The sequence below is a fragment of the Zygosaccharomyces rouxii genome (assembly GCF_000026365.1).
Source record: "Zygosaccharomyces rouxii strain CBS732 chromosome A complete sequence".
Lineage (NCBI taxonomy): Eukaryota > Fungi > Ascomycota > Saccharomycetes > Saccharomycetales > Saccharomycetaceae > Zygosaccharomyces > Zygosaccharomyces rouxii.
Genome location: NC_012990.1, coordinates 127956 through 142051, shown reverse-complemented (window position 1 = coordinate 142051; position 14096 = coordinate 127956). Strand labels below are relative to the sequence as shown.

General features: G+C 39.5%; 7 protein-coding genes across 7 annotated transcripts; 3 read left to right on the top strand and 4 right to left on the bottom strand.

Annotated features, from left to right (window-relative positions):
* Window positions 1-126: 126 nt before the first annotated feature.
* NUP159 (FG-nucleoporin NUP159) lies at window positions 127-4554 on the top strand (the record flags this gene model as incomplete). Its single annotated transcript, XM_002494403.1, has 1 exon — window positions 127-4554. The coding sequence occupies one exon, from the start codon at window positions 127-129 to the stop codon at window positions 4552-4554; it is 4428 nt and encodes a 1475-aa protein (XP_002494448.1).
* A 53-nt stretch (window positions 4555-4607) lies between these two features.
* On the bottom strand, window positions 4608-5768 carry HIS5 (histidinol-phosphate transaminase; the record flags this gene model as incomplete). Its single annotated transcript, XM_002494402.1, has 1 exon — window positions 4608-5768. The coding sequence occupies one exon, from the start codon at window positions 5766-5768 to the stop codon at window positions 4608-4610; it is 1161 nt and encodes a 386-aa protein (XP_002494447.1).
* A 78-nt stretch (window positions 5769-5846) lies between these two features.
* Window positions 5847-6410, bottom strand: OCA2 (Oca2p; the record flags this gene model as incomplete). Its single annotated transcript, XM_002494401.1, has 1 exon — window positions 5847-6410. One exon carries the CDS (start codon window positions 6408-6410, stop codon window positions 5847-5849), a length of 564 nt encoding a protein of 187 aa, XP_002494446.1.
* A 348-nt stretch (window positions 6411-6758) lies between these two features.
* Window positions 6759-7700, top strand: ZYRO0A01628g (uncharacterized protein; the record flags this gene model as incomplete). The annotated part of the gene is made up of 1 exon (XM_002494400.1): window positions 6759-7700. The coding sequence occupies one exon, from the start codon at window positions 6759-6761 to the stop codon at window positions 7698-7700; it is 942 nt and encodes a 313-aa protein (XP_002494445.1).
* A 99-nt stretch (window positions 7701-7799) lies between these two features.
* Window positions 7800-8522, bottom strand: RHO3 (Rho family GTPase RHO3; the record flags this gene model as incomplete). The annotated part of the gene is made up of 1 exon (XM_002494399.1): window positions 7800-8522. One exon carries the CDS (start codon window positions 8520-8522, stop codon window positions 7800-7802), a length of 723 nt encoding a protein of 240 aa, XP_002494444.1.
* Window positions 8523-9686: 1164 nt separating this feature from the next.
* ARP5 (actin-related protein ARP5) lies at window positions 9687-11933 on the top strand (the record flags this gene model as incomplete). The annotated part of the gene is made up of 1 exon (XM_002494398.1): window positions 9687-11933. One exon carries the CDS (start codon window positions 9687-9689, stop codon window positions 11931-11933), a length of 2247 nt encoding a protein of 748 aa, XP_002494443.1.
* A 120-nt stretch (window positions 11934-12053) lies between these two features.
* Window positions 12054-13907, bottom strand: NOP2 (rRNA (cytosine-C5-)-methyltransferase NOP2; the record flags this gene model as incomplete). Its single annotated transcript, XM_002494397.1, has 1 exon — window positions 12054-13907. The coding sequence occupies one exon, from the start codon at window positions 13905-13907 to the stop codon at window positions 12054-12056; it is 1854 nt and encodes a 617-aa protein (XP_002494442.1).
* Window positions 13908-14096: the final 189 nt, after the last annotated feature.

Sequence of the window (14096 nt, the reverse complement as noted above, 5' to 3'; positions counted from 1 at the left end):
ATGAGCATCGTCTTACACGAAGGGGCCTTTTCATGTACTCAGATATTTGAATATTGAAGCATTTTAATGCATACACAAGGGTTCACATTGTAAAGGTTAAGGAGTTATCGAGATTCTCCATTCAGGATGACCTGCATTGGTTCTGAAATTGAGACCTTAACATCAGAAGATTTTGGGTTTAAAAAACTAGGTCAAGCTGCGATTTTACCTTCCTATGATGAAAGATTACCATTTGCATCTTTACAAAACTTAGATATTTCAAATCATAGATCATTGTACGTTGCGTGCTCAGGTAATAAAATTGTTATTGGCAAACTACAGCAATTGAGAGATTATATTCAAAATGATGCCAAGTCTGAAATATCGTTCATATGGGAAAGAGAAGTTGATGATGTGATAGCGGTCAAATTAATACGAGACGAGAAATTGGTTTACGTTAACAAGCAGTCTCAGGTTTTTGAATTAGATCTAAATAAGTTGGGCGAACCGAGTGAAGTGTTTAACTTCGATTGTGATTTAGTCTACGTGAAATTTTGGCGAAATAGCGTTCTTTTGGCACTTGATTCCAATGGTCAACTAAGAGGTTTACATTTGGTCCAAAGGCAATTGACATCTCTGCTAGAAAATGTGGCAGCATTTGATCTGTTTCAGGATAAACTATATGCGTTCTTCAAATCATTTTCCGTACAAGTTTTCGAATTGCAAAGTTGGAATCAATTGTCAAAAAATTCAGAGTTCACTACGCCTTCAGAGCTTTTAGACGAGATTAAAGAAGAATATCTTCCCATTAGCATAACTGTCTTGGCATCACAAGAGTACCAATTGGTGTTTGGAATTCCCGTTTCTGCAGATGAGGAAGATGTCTCCTATGATCACAGGATCTTCGTGGTGAGAAAAGACGATGATAAGATGACGTTCCAAGAATCCTTCGATATAACACCAGCATTTGGTTCTGTACTGAGGTACCCAATGTATTACGATGAGAAACTGTCCCAATTGCTGAATGATACTCCTCAGATAAATATTTTAGCGTCTTCCTGTTCAAGTGAGATCACAATTTGGGATTCTGCTAAAGTAGTTCAACCATTACAAGATAGTGAAAGAGCAGTGTTACCGATCAGTAAAGTGACAGATAATGATACCAATCCTGTGGGAATCGCTCTTGATGTCGTCACTGAAGGTGTGGTTGCACAACCTTGTCCCGGTGTGGATTCTGTAGATAAACTGCCTTTGATTTATGTTTTAAACAACGAAGGTAACCTGCAAATTATTGGATTTTATCATGCAACGGCTATTAAAGAGGGCAAATTTAATGTCGATGCTTTAAAACAATCGATTGTCGCTCAGGAGACCGTAGAAGAAGTGCCTTTCAAAGAATCAGAAGCTAAAGATGAGCCTAAGAAACTAGAAGATCCAGTAAACTCTCTAGGTGGATTAAGTCTGGGAGGCGAAACGAACAAAACGGAATCGAAGCCTCTGTTTGGAGGCCTGGGACAAGCGGACTCAGGTACTACCATTTCTCAAGATTCTAGTACTTCAAATCAACCTTCATTCGGTAAGCCATCCTTTGGTCAGTCATCGTTCGGTCAATCTTCTTTTGGTAAACCTGCCTTTGGCCAATCCTCTTCTGACCAATCTCCTTTCGGTCAATCTTCTTTTGGTACACCTGCCTTTGGTCAATCCTCTTCTGGCCAATCTCCTTTCGGTCAGTCTGCTTTTGGTAAACCTGCATTTGGTCAGTCATCTTCAGAATCATCGGCGCCAGCATTTGGCAAAACTTCATTTGGTACCTCCATAGAATCATCGGCGCCAGCATTTGGAAAACCTTCATTCGGTGCAGCAACCAACACATCCGCTCCAGCGACAGAATCTTCAGTCCCAGCATTTGGAAAACCATCATTTGGTGTAGCAACCGACACATCCGCTCCAGCGACAGAATCTTCGGTTCCAGCATTTGGAAAACCTTCATTCGGTGCAGCAGCCAACACATCCTCTCCAGCATTTGGTCAGCATATCTTCGGCAAAAGTGGATTTGGAGCCTCCTCCGGAAATGAATCTGCACTTGACAAGCCATCTGAGCCCGCATTCGGGAAAGCAGCCTTTGGTCAACCGTCCTTCGGTCAACCATCCTTTGGTCAATCGTCCTTCGGTCAACCATCCTTTGGATCTACCACCAATGGTCCAACTTCTAGCTCATCAACTTTTGGAAAACCATCTTTTGGTTCTAATAGTAATACAGGCTTTGGTGCATTCGCATTTCCTAAGGAAAAATCACCCTTCGAATCATCCAGTTTGAATACTTCTGGTTCTTCATTTGGAAATTTTGCCAAGGGCCAGTCCAAGAGTGAGAGCCCATTTGCCAACTTAGTAAAGAAAGAGAATGATGACAATAAATCTCTGTTTGGCGCTGAAAAGAAAGATGGAGATACTTCAGATAAACCAAAGCTTGAGATCTCCGAACAACCCAAATCTGAATCCTCTACTTCTTCTTCTCCTCCAGCTGAAACTAAACCTTCTTTCAGTCGGCTGTCTACAGGTGTTAATGCAAAGAGCATTACAACTCCTGAAAAACCAACTTTTGGTCATTCTACGCTTGGTAGCATTTCTAGTAACAAAAAGCAAAGTCCCTTTGCAGCTTTAGCCAAAGATGAAAATTTGCCAGTGTTCACATCGCCCTCGTACGGAGCAAGTACAAGTAGGCCTTCCTTTGGACAAGCTTCGGCGGCACCGTCTTCACCAAGTAAACAGAAGTTTTCACCATTGGGCCAAAAAGAAGGTAAGAAGGAAGAGGAAGAAGACAAGAATGCCAAGGAGGGTAAGAAAGCTGAAGATTCAACTGAAGAAGAAAAGACTTCCACTGGAAAGAAAAGCTCACCAGATAATGATGATGATTTATCAGATTCGACAGTCGAACAGACGCCAGCAAGATCAGAATCTTCTATATCTTCTTTGACTGCTAAAATAAAGGAAAGTGCAACTCTTTCTTCTAATGATTTGAAATCACCAAGTATCACTCAGCAACCAAAATCCAAGGAAGGTCAATCACCCTTTGCCCAATACACTAATGATTTAAATAAACCATCTTCAACTGGGTTCACATTCTCCCAGGTACCAAATTTGAACAAGGAAAAAGAGGATTCAAACAATGAATTCAAATTGCAGATTTCTACCAAAGATGACAAAAGGACAGAAACTCAGACACCGGAGTCTTCTGAGAATGAAGGAACTTTACCAGAAGATCTCGAAAACTCAATTGAAGGTGCTCCTAAAGATTCGGTTAGCTCTCATCCTGACGAAAAGGGTGGATACGGTGGAGATGACGAAAGTCAACCAAAGACGTCTGAAGTGAAAAAAGAAGGTGACAGGATAAAGTCTTCTTCACCAACAGCATTGAATGCAGTGAGCAGAGAGGAATCTTATGACACGCTAGATGATTTTACGCGAGGTGAATTGGAGAACGCTGGAATTGGTGCAAAAGCGGCAGCTGAAGGTCGCAAGGATCAACTCAAGACGGTAGAATCTGCTGTCAGTGTCGATGCTGAAAATTCCAGTGATGATCATGAACGTAGTGTTCAAACTCAAGCATCACCACCGGTCCTAGTGAGCAGTGGCACTCAGGTCGAAAAAGCTGCATCAGGAGACGCTGATTGTCAAACTAATCCAATCGAACTAAGTGATTTCAAGATTCAAGCTTTTGAAAATGATGATGCATATTTGGGCGAGCAATATAGGCCTAAACCTATGCCGGAATACTTTTCTGGTGCGAGTGTGACCAATATCAAGTATTCTTCACAAGATCCTATTCTTAAATCCATTGAGAGAACTTATCACTATGTGTCTGCAGAACTTTCTGTGCTAATGGAAAATATCTCAGGGCTAGATAGTTTCTTCCAAGATCAGTGCTTTGAGCATCCCGTCAAGATAAATGAGAGTTCAATTACCAACATGTATCAGTGGAGAATTCCAGATGCTTCTAAATTGCAAACAATCTTGGCTGAAAAGAATAAACCAATGAAGGAACTATATGGCCAAGTGGAATCCACAAGTGGTAAAGTTTCTGAGTTGACAGAAAAAGGTATCGAGTCCCTGCAGAACAAGCTCATTGTCATTAGAGATGAATATAGTAACTTGGAAAAATTGAGTCATGAATTTCAGAAGGCATTCGGAGGACTGAGATACCATCAGTTGGATAAGCAGTCTGAACTAAGGAATAAAATGTTCAAGACCTCGGAAACCATTCAGCACATCGAAGAATTATTACAAATACTGAAACTTTACACCGTTCAGGGCAAACAAATGGAAAGTAACACATACGTCGTTAAACTGGCCAGAGAAGCTGCTGATCGTGAAAACTTACTGCAAGAAATTGCCCGTTTGAGAGAAGATATAAGAAACTTAAATTTGAAAGATGAACGTGCTCTGGAGCCAAAGGAATCATCTGCTGCCGTTGCAAATGGTATTCAATCCATCGAAGTGGTCCAAGTTGGATTGAAGTTGAACACTAAGAGACAACTGGGTGAAATGTTAAAGAAACGTACCAACATCGAAACTTGATCACGATTTGTCTTTTATTTATCTGTACAATATATATACATTGTTTTACGATGCTAATTTGAAGTCAATTGAGTCAATAATTTAGCAAACTCCTTAACCAACTTGTCGTTTTCCTCCTTAGTACCGACTGTGATTCTCAAACAACCAGTACAACCTAATTCGCTACCTCTGTATCTAACAACAACACCAGATTCGGTAGCTAATTTGTAATATAGCTTTTTTGCCAAATCGTTATCACCATCACCATTGCCAATTCTTAACAAGATAAAATTGGCGTCAAGACCACCAATAGGTTCCTTATGGACGTTGGGCAAGGATGTCAGTTCCTTGACCAGACGGTGTTGCTGGCTTTTATTTTCGAGTGACAGTTGTTTCATTACTTTCAGATTATCTGGTTGGACAGCTCTCAATGCGTACTCAGAAGCCAAAGATGAAATGTTATAAGGGGCCTTCATCGAATTTAAAACACGAGCCATTTCTTTGGAGGCAAAAGTAATACCCAACCTAATACCCGCAAGACCAAAAGATTTGGATAATGTCTGTAATACGCAGAGGTTTGGATATTTGGTAACTAATGGAGCTGTAGAACCGCCACAGAAGTCGATGTAAGCTTCATCGACAACGACCATCCCACGGTCCCAATTCTGTAGGATTTTCTCAATTCTAGAGGTTTCCACTTTAGCACCTGTTGGATTACCAGGAGAAGTGATGAAAATCAATTTAATGGAAGGATCGTTTTGAGCAGTTTTGATGACTTCGTCTGTGTTGGCCTGGAATGAGTTATCACTGGTAATCAATGGACATTTAACTATTTCAACATCGTTAATATGGGCACAAACTGAGTACATGGAATAGGTTGGTGGTAGGACCAAAATCTTCTCCTTTGCAGGAACGCAACAAGCTCTAATGATGGCATCAATACTTTCATCAGATCCAACACCAAGGCATAAATTCTCTGCCGTCAATGGCTGTGGTAAGTCTTTGTACTGGTGATTTTCACCATTACGAAAATTAGCCATTGCAGTCTTGAATGCAAGTTGGTGAGGATCAGGATATCTGTTCAATCCAGATCCTTCAAGACCTGGTTGCGTAGGACCATGAGGGTTCTCATTTGCGTCCAATAGGACACCATCCTTAAAATCGTCTCTTGCGCAACGATATGGTTCTAGATTGTAAATCTTAGGTCTAACGATTTTAGTTAAATCAAAGGTCATGATGAAGTGATGGGGTGAGGGAGGTTTAGGATACAACAAATGTATAATTTGCCTTCTTATAAAAGTTTTCTCTGTGACTCACGTTGTGACAGAAGTGACAAAGCCCGGTATTTTATCCTTCCGAATGAATAAGCTAGTTTCGAACATGGTGATGAACTCAAGATCTGCTTCACCTTTGAGCCCACCGGAAAAAATGTCATATTCTTGATAAATGCCTGCGATTGACCAACCTTGCAGTAATTTTCTTATAATACCTACAACGGTACCAACTCTATGTTTCCCCTTGCCGGAGTGAATTAGCATTGGATAGTTATCGACATTTAGTACAATTTCTAAAATTTGGTTCATTCTATCTTTGAATCCGTCATCCCTGCATGAATCCATGTAGATATTGTGGAACTGAATGTTCCCTTGCTCTAAAAACTCTGCATATTCCGGCGACAGATCTTGTTTATCACCAACATGGATAATCGTTCTAAGATGCAATTGGTCCCTTATGAATGGGTAGTTTAGAGGCATTGGATATCCAGATCTATATAGGCTGACATCGGTACTAACCACTGGTGAAAAGTTTAGAGGTGGTATGTACATCATAGGTTTGAGATATATGCGGTAGTATAGTAGGATTTTGTAGTATAGCATAAGAAGTACAGAACAAGTAGGCCGTTCGCTTGTTCTAACGGTTACAGGTGTGCAAGATACAGGTAAAGCAGAGACGCCGGATTTACTGGAGATCAAACCGTAGCAGACTTCTTATCGTAATAAGACTAGTAGGCAATCATACCGTCATATATAGGTTACATAAACACTTGATCACTTGATTGGTGGCTTAAGCTGTGTTTCGACAGATCAATTTCCCCATTCTATATTTGGCGAGCTGGGAAAACCAATGATTAAGGTTAAAAATATAAAAGAAAGTGCTAAAATAAACATCACCAATACTATCATCACAGTTCCATAAGTTCTTTTCGTGGTAGAAGTAGCTCGGTAATGGCAGGACATACAGTGGTACAGAGGGCATTGCCCAATATAGCGTCAGGATCGTTTGCGCAATCAGCATCGAAGACCTCGAGTCATACTTCCAAAACTTCATATTCTGCTGTAGTGACACCACCTTCTTCTGATGGGAACCCAAACGTTTGGAGGGCAAATCACTTACCAGATGGATTAATTTATATCATCGTTGGTGGGACTGCTGCTGCCATATTTGCATTCATAATACTCTGGTATGCTGTTGCAAGATATATGTCCCGTAGAGTCGCTAAAAAGACGATGTATGAGACTAATATTCAATGGAGAGATACCCCCAGTAGTGGACTTTACGATCATGGCGATGAAAAAGAATTATACCAGTCGTTAGTGGACCATTCTGATAAAAATGATGCAAGACCAAAGAAATCTTTAATTGGCCTTCTGGGTGGTGGTAACGGCCTTGGATCTTCTACTTCTTACGACACTGTAGCAGATGCAGATATGGATGATGATCTAATAGGAGGAGGATATCAAGAGAGGTTTAATCCTGTGCAAGATTTCGTACCGAGCCATTTCCCACGGTCTTCATTGTTTATTTCACCAACGCTGGAGGTCGCTCAACAAAATCAGCAATCCAAGAGTGTGGGACGTACGAATCATTTCCAGAATTTATCGGTAACGTCATTACCATCAGCTTCTGAGAGTTCGAGTAACCTCTTGGACAGACCCGAAAGGACAGCATCGCCTGAAAGAAAACCAAAGGCCTACGGCAGATACCATCAAAGAAATAGGTCGTCGGTTGGAGTCTCGGATCATTCCCACTCCCGTTCTCACTCTCGTTCTAAATCAGCCTCCAGTTTTGAAATGCCAAATGTTAATAACAATAACAAGAAACATGGCACTACACCTTCAAGATTCCTCAATAATTTACTGGAAGGTAACGACGACGGGACCACATAGAACAAAAGATATTATTAGTATTATAGAAAGAAAAAGTTCAGAATATCTCAAATTTACTTATTGTTTTTTGTTTGTTTGTTTGTTTTTTTTTTGATTGTGTTACATAATTGTGCAACGTGAGCCGCTGCTTTCTTCTTGTTCTCTGGTTTCTTTATTCCTTGGTTCGCTATTCATAACAACTCTTGTTGCCTCTGTGAATGCTTCATTAACTCCCTTGTTGAATTTCGCACTGCATTCCAAATACCTCAATGCACCAATTTTTTTAGCCATGGCAACTCCCTCTTCATAACTAATTACATCGCCATTTTGAGTCGAGTTAATTCCACTAATATTTTGTTCCAAATCTGATCTGGATTGCTCAGTTCGCTGTTGGTGAATTAAATTTGGTGTAATCGCAGTGTTTTCGGGTTCTGCTCGACGCAAATCACATTTTAATGCCACTAAAACTAATTTAACGCCTTCACAATGATCTGCAATTTCTCCCACCCATTTGTGCTGTACGTTCATCAATGAGTCTCTTGAGTCCAAACTGAAACAAAGCATTATCACATCTGTGTCTGAGTAAGAAAGTGATCGTAATCTATCAAATTCTTCTTGTCCAGCTGTATCCCAGAGTGAAAGTGTGATATGTCTATTATCAACAAAGATATCGTGGATGTAATTTTCAAAAACTGTTGGTTCATAGACTTTGGGGAAATAACCTCTGGTGAAAACATTCAGTAATGAGGTCTTACCACATGCACCATCCCCCAATATCACAATCTTCCTTTCAATCGGTTTCTTGGAAGATTGACTAGATGATGATCCACATAACATTCCCATTGCCGCCTATCCTTATAGCTGAAAAGTTCTTCTTTGGTGGTTACAATGAGTGAAAAGGAACGAGAAAAAAAGCTTTTTAAGTTGAGCCAATACTTTCAATCGATCACTGCATACAGTGATATAACGGGTTGGTAGAGGATCTAATGTACTGAAAAGGGATTGTAGTAAATTTTCACTGGATGTTTTGTAGGTTTCCACTGCTTTGACAGCACATCATTGTTTGTTTACGGCGTTTGACATAAGAGCCCCTATGTTACCCGCATTTTAAGGATTTCTTGATGATCATCATCTCTTGGTAACAGAGAATTGAGATTACAGAGCCGTTGGTAAGCAAGTTGAGGTTCTGATAATGATTCCAGTTGCTCCTATAGGTCCAGCATGGAATAAGTGGTGAGAGGTTTATCCATTTTGCGTGTTTACATTGTTTATAGTGTTTACGCTACATAAACAAGTTGAAAATACTGGGGCGATGCCCAAGTATGCTTGCAAACGAACGGCGTTGATTGTTCTCTTGCAAGAACAATTGGTTTGTGGGTAATAATGTGTAAGAAAAGCTATCAATGTCGTCCGAGCTCAATGGGGGAATTTCGTCTTTAGACGGTACTGCTCATGGCTCCTAAGTTTACCTTTACATATCATTTACCTAATTAACCCAAGCTTTTTTTCAAAAAAATCTTGTACTTACAATATTCCATACAAAACTTAAAATACATCCATCCATCTTGATATGTTTAATATGCTTCAGATCGTGCAGAAAAATATGCAGTGAATTTTAAAATATCTTTTGGACCTTTACTGTCAAATAACTAGACCACAATATTGAGTGACACACATTCCCAATATTTATTATAAGTTTATTAATTAATTTTTATTCTTCTCCTGTTCTTCTCAATTTTATCCCAAAGCTCCTCCCCCATAATTCAGGGAGGAGTAAAAAGCTACAAGTAATTTTGAATCCAAATAATGGACCACTTGGTGCCGTTTTTAAGCGCCCAGTATTTCATAATACTGTAAATATTATAATATTTAAAGTAGAAACTAAATCACTATTGACGAGTATAAGATACCATGGACTTGAAGGCTATAGAGACCACTACAACTAGAGGTAATGAATTCAGTATAACCAGAAAGATTCCCTAGATATCCTTTAACTCATCTGCATCCATGTCAAGAGATAATTCGCTACCACCATTAAGAGTTAGAGTTCTTGAAGATCCCCCGTTAAGGGATCAGCCAGAACCATTTCAAGACCAATCCTCATACAATCCAAATGTACCTATTGCCATTGATTTTGGCTCAAGTAAGCTAAGAGCAGGTTATGTTAATGATCCAAATCCTTCTCACATTTTTCCTAATCGACTTACAAGGTATAGAGACCGTAAGCTGGCAAAAACTATGACATTCATCGGTAACGATACAAGTTTGGACCAAGCGGTTCGAGTACAGGCCAAAAGTGCATTTGACGGTCCATTAGTGACTAATTGGGATTACGTGGAGGATACTTTGGAATATACTTTCAACCATCTAGGAGTTGCGGCAAATGGTGGGATTTCTAACCCTTTAGTTATCAATGAAAGATTGGCTACTATTCAATCCCAGAGAGCCAATTGGTATCAAATTCTATTTGAATGCTTTGATGTTCCTGGCGTAACTTTTGGTATTGATAGTCTCTTTGGGTTCTACCACAACAGCGGTCCCAATTCTACAGGTCTTGTCATTGGATGCGGTAATGAAGATACAAACGTAATACCGGTGGTTGACGGCAAAGGAGTTTTAACAGAGTCCAAGAGGATTAATTGGGGTGGTAATCAAGCCACAGAATATTTGACAAACTTGATGTCTCTGAAATATCCCTATTTCCCAACAAAACTTTCACCTTTTCAATATAAAACCATGTATGAGGACTATTGTTATGTTTCTCAATCTTATGACGAGGAATTAGAGAAATACCTTTCATTGGATAATCTGGAAACTAATAATGTAGTCCTAGAAGCTCCATTTACAGAAGTCGTACAGCCTCAAAAGACTGAAGAGGAACTAAGACTACAGGCAGAAAAGAGAAAGGAAAGTGGGAAAAGATTACAAGAGCAGGCTAAACAGAAAAGAGTGGAGAGGATGATTCAAAAGGAGGAAGAACTTCAGTATTATACTCAAGTGAGAGAGCAATTAAAGGATCAACCCAAGAAAAAAGTATTGTCAATCTTGCAAAATTCAGGGTTCGACGATGAAAGAGATTTTAAAAAATATGTATACAATTTGGAAAGGTCACTCAAAAAATCTCAATCGACAGAATTGGAAGATGGCGAAGAAGATGATCAAGATACAGAAAATAAATTTGAACTGTTGAACGTCCCAGACGAACAATTAAATGAGGAACAACTGAAGGAAAAAAGGAAGCAGAAAATCTTGAAAGCTAGTCAAGACGCTAGAAATAAGGCCAAAGAGGAGAAAGAGAGGGCTGCGCAAATTGAAGAAAAAAAAAGGCTCCAAGATGAACAATGGCGTGAAAACGATTTAACAAGTTGGATTAAGGACAAGCATCAAAAGCTTAATAAATTAATCTCACAGAGGAAAGAAAGGATTAAGATGCGTGATGAAATGAAAGATAGAAAATCACAAATGTCTCAAAGCAGAATGAAAAATTTAGCCACTTTGGCTGAGGATAGTGGCCGCGGTGGTTCCAAGAGGACAAGACAACAAGCTACCATCGACAATGACCCTAACGATACATTTGGTGCTAACGATGAAGACTGGATGGTTTACAGCGACATAAGCCAATCACCAGAAGCTCTAGAAGAATTGATAGAAGATCAATATAAAGAAATCGTAGCGTTGGAAAGGGTCCTATTAGAGTTCGACCCCAATTTCACTGAAGAAGATACGCTAGATGCTCAATACGATTGGAGAAATTCCGTATTACATCTATTCCTGAGGGGACCTCGTCCTCATGATGGTGAAAGTATTCATCACCAACATCAAATGCATATGAACATTGAACGTATAAGAGTTCCCGAAGTTTTATTCCAGCCGAATATGGGTGGTGAAGATCAAGCTGGTATTCCTGAATTATGTGAAACTTTACTCCTGAGAAAATTCGGATCTACCCAACGCCAATTGAGCGATGTTAGCACATCAATGGCTCAAAATGTTTGGATTACTGGTGGTAACGCTAAACTTCCAGGTTTAAGGGAAAGGATCGTCAAGGAATTTTCAGAGTTCTTACCATCAGGATCACCCTTCTCCATAAGGAAGTCACAAGATCCTTCCCTAGATGCTTGGAGAGGTATGGCAAAATTGGCTCAAAATACCGAAGACTTTAAACACGGTTACATTACGAAGCAAGAATATTTAGAGTATGGTCCCGAATACATTAAGGAACATAATCTGGGGAACGTTCACTATTTTGAGTAATTAAAAGTTTAATATTAAATAGTAATAATAATAGTAATAATAATAATAGTAGTAATGAAATAGGTCAACGATGTAATGTACAATTAGCTCCTCTAACAACTTATTTATTTATAATAATAATTATTTGTTTGATTTTACCGACTTGGGGTTCACACCTCTTTTCAACAAATTCTGTTTCTGAGATTTCTGAATGTATTTGTCGTCCTCTTCGTTGTCGAAGCTGGCAAAATCGGAATGGATAATACCTTCTTCGACTGCTTCTTTGACGGCAGCAGCTTCCTTCTCCTTGGCAGAGTTTTGGTTGTCGTCGTGTGGAGATGGACCCAACTTCTGGAATTTAGCAACAAAAAACCCATCAACGTTATAAGTGTGTGGATAATACCTCCTTGTCAATTTTAAACTAGGATGGAATTTTTTACCTCTATAGCTGGCAAATCCTTCTTTACCAATGGCTAATCCGGTTTCGATTAATTTGATATTAGGTCTTTTCCTCAGCGCATAATCTACAACCTGTTCGTCTTCTTCAACTGCCACGGAACATGTAGAATAAACGATAATACCACCAGTCTTTGAATGAGAATCTACAGAATCAATGGCAGATAATAGAAGTTGTTTTTGCAAATGAGGAATTTGCATAAAATCCTTCTCGGTACGTGAAACTTTAACCGATTGATCCTTACCGATGACACCAGTACCTGAACATGGTGCATCTAACAATATTCTATCAAACCCACCGATGACACGAGGGAACTCACGAGCATCGTAATTGCATACAATTGTATTTGTACAACCGAGACGATGGATGTTCGCCACCAAAGATTTAGTTCTAGACTTGTTAGCATCATTGGCAAACACACAACCAGTATTCTTCATAAGTGCTGAGATGTAAGTAGTCTTACCACCCGGAGCAGCGGCCATATCTAGAATACGTTCATTTTCTTGAGGATCTAAGGCAATTACCGGTAGGAAAGAAGATGCAGCTTGTAAAATATAATTACCGGCCAAATATTCTGGAGTGGCACCGATAGGTACCTGAGAGTCGAAAATTTGAAGACCCACTTTAGTCCAAGAACCGATTGGTTGTAAATTGACACCCCTGTTTACTAATGCTTGAGCTAAATCTCTTCTTCTCGTTCTTAAAGTGTTTGTTCTTATGGTAATAGGTCTAGAAATTTCATTTGCTTCGAAAAACTCCAAGGCTTCAGCGGGAGAAAACAATTGGAACAATTTTTCTGCCAAAAATGGCGAATAACCGAAATATTGACAAATGTCCTTAATCAATCTATCCACGTATTCAGTTCTTGATCTACCTTCAGCAGCCAAGTTCTTGAAGTCATCAAGCACTTTAACAATCTCAATCATTCTCGTCCTAACGGTGGTTAGATCAGGCTGTTGTTGAGCCTCCATCTCTTCTTCTTCTTCGGTAGGTAGAACATTTGCCTTTGGTTGTTCCCTTTCACCCTCAACCAATTCCATTTCAGCTTCCTCTGCATCAAGCGCCTGTTCTTCATCCAACTTTTTAGAAAGAGATTCCATGTTGTCGACATTCAATTCTTCCAAATCGACTTCATCGTCATCATCATCAGAGAACATCTGTTGTGCATGTGCTTCATCTTCATCATCGTCATCATCATATTCCTGTTCTAAATCAAATTCATCTTGCAACTGCTCATCCTCAGAATCTCCATTAACTTCTTCCTCTTCGTCATCGAACAAAGATTTCTTCGCCTTGGACAATTCCTCGAGGTCAACTTCTGGCAATTTATCTTCCTCTGTTTCTTCTTTCTCCACTTTTTCAGCAACTGGCTTAGAACTCTTTTGTTTCTTACTCTTCTTCTTTTCTACACCATCCTCAGTAGGAAGTTGTCTCTTGACCTTCTCCTTCTTCTTGCTTGATTTTTTGTCCTTACGAGATTTGAACTCGTCGAAGGTGGGAGGATCTGGTTGTCTCTTACTTAAACGTCTATTCCCCATGGTGCTTGAACTTCTTCCTTCCCACTGAACTCTGTTTGGTTAACTACAGTTAGTTTAGCACTCTCTTGAAAGCGATGCGATGAGCTTGTGAATGATAACTTTTTTTTTTTTTTCCTGTTCAAAATTTTTCAAGTCCATTCCCACGAAGAATTGGAAGAAAGAAAAAAAAAAAAAAATAGTTAGTCAAAG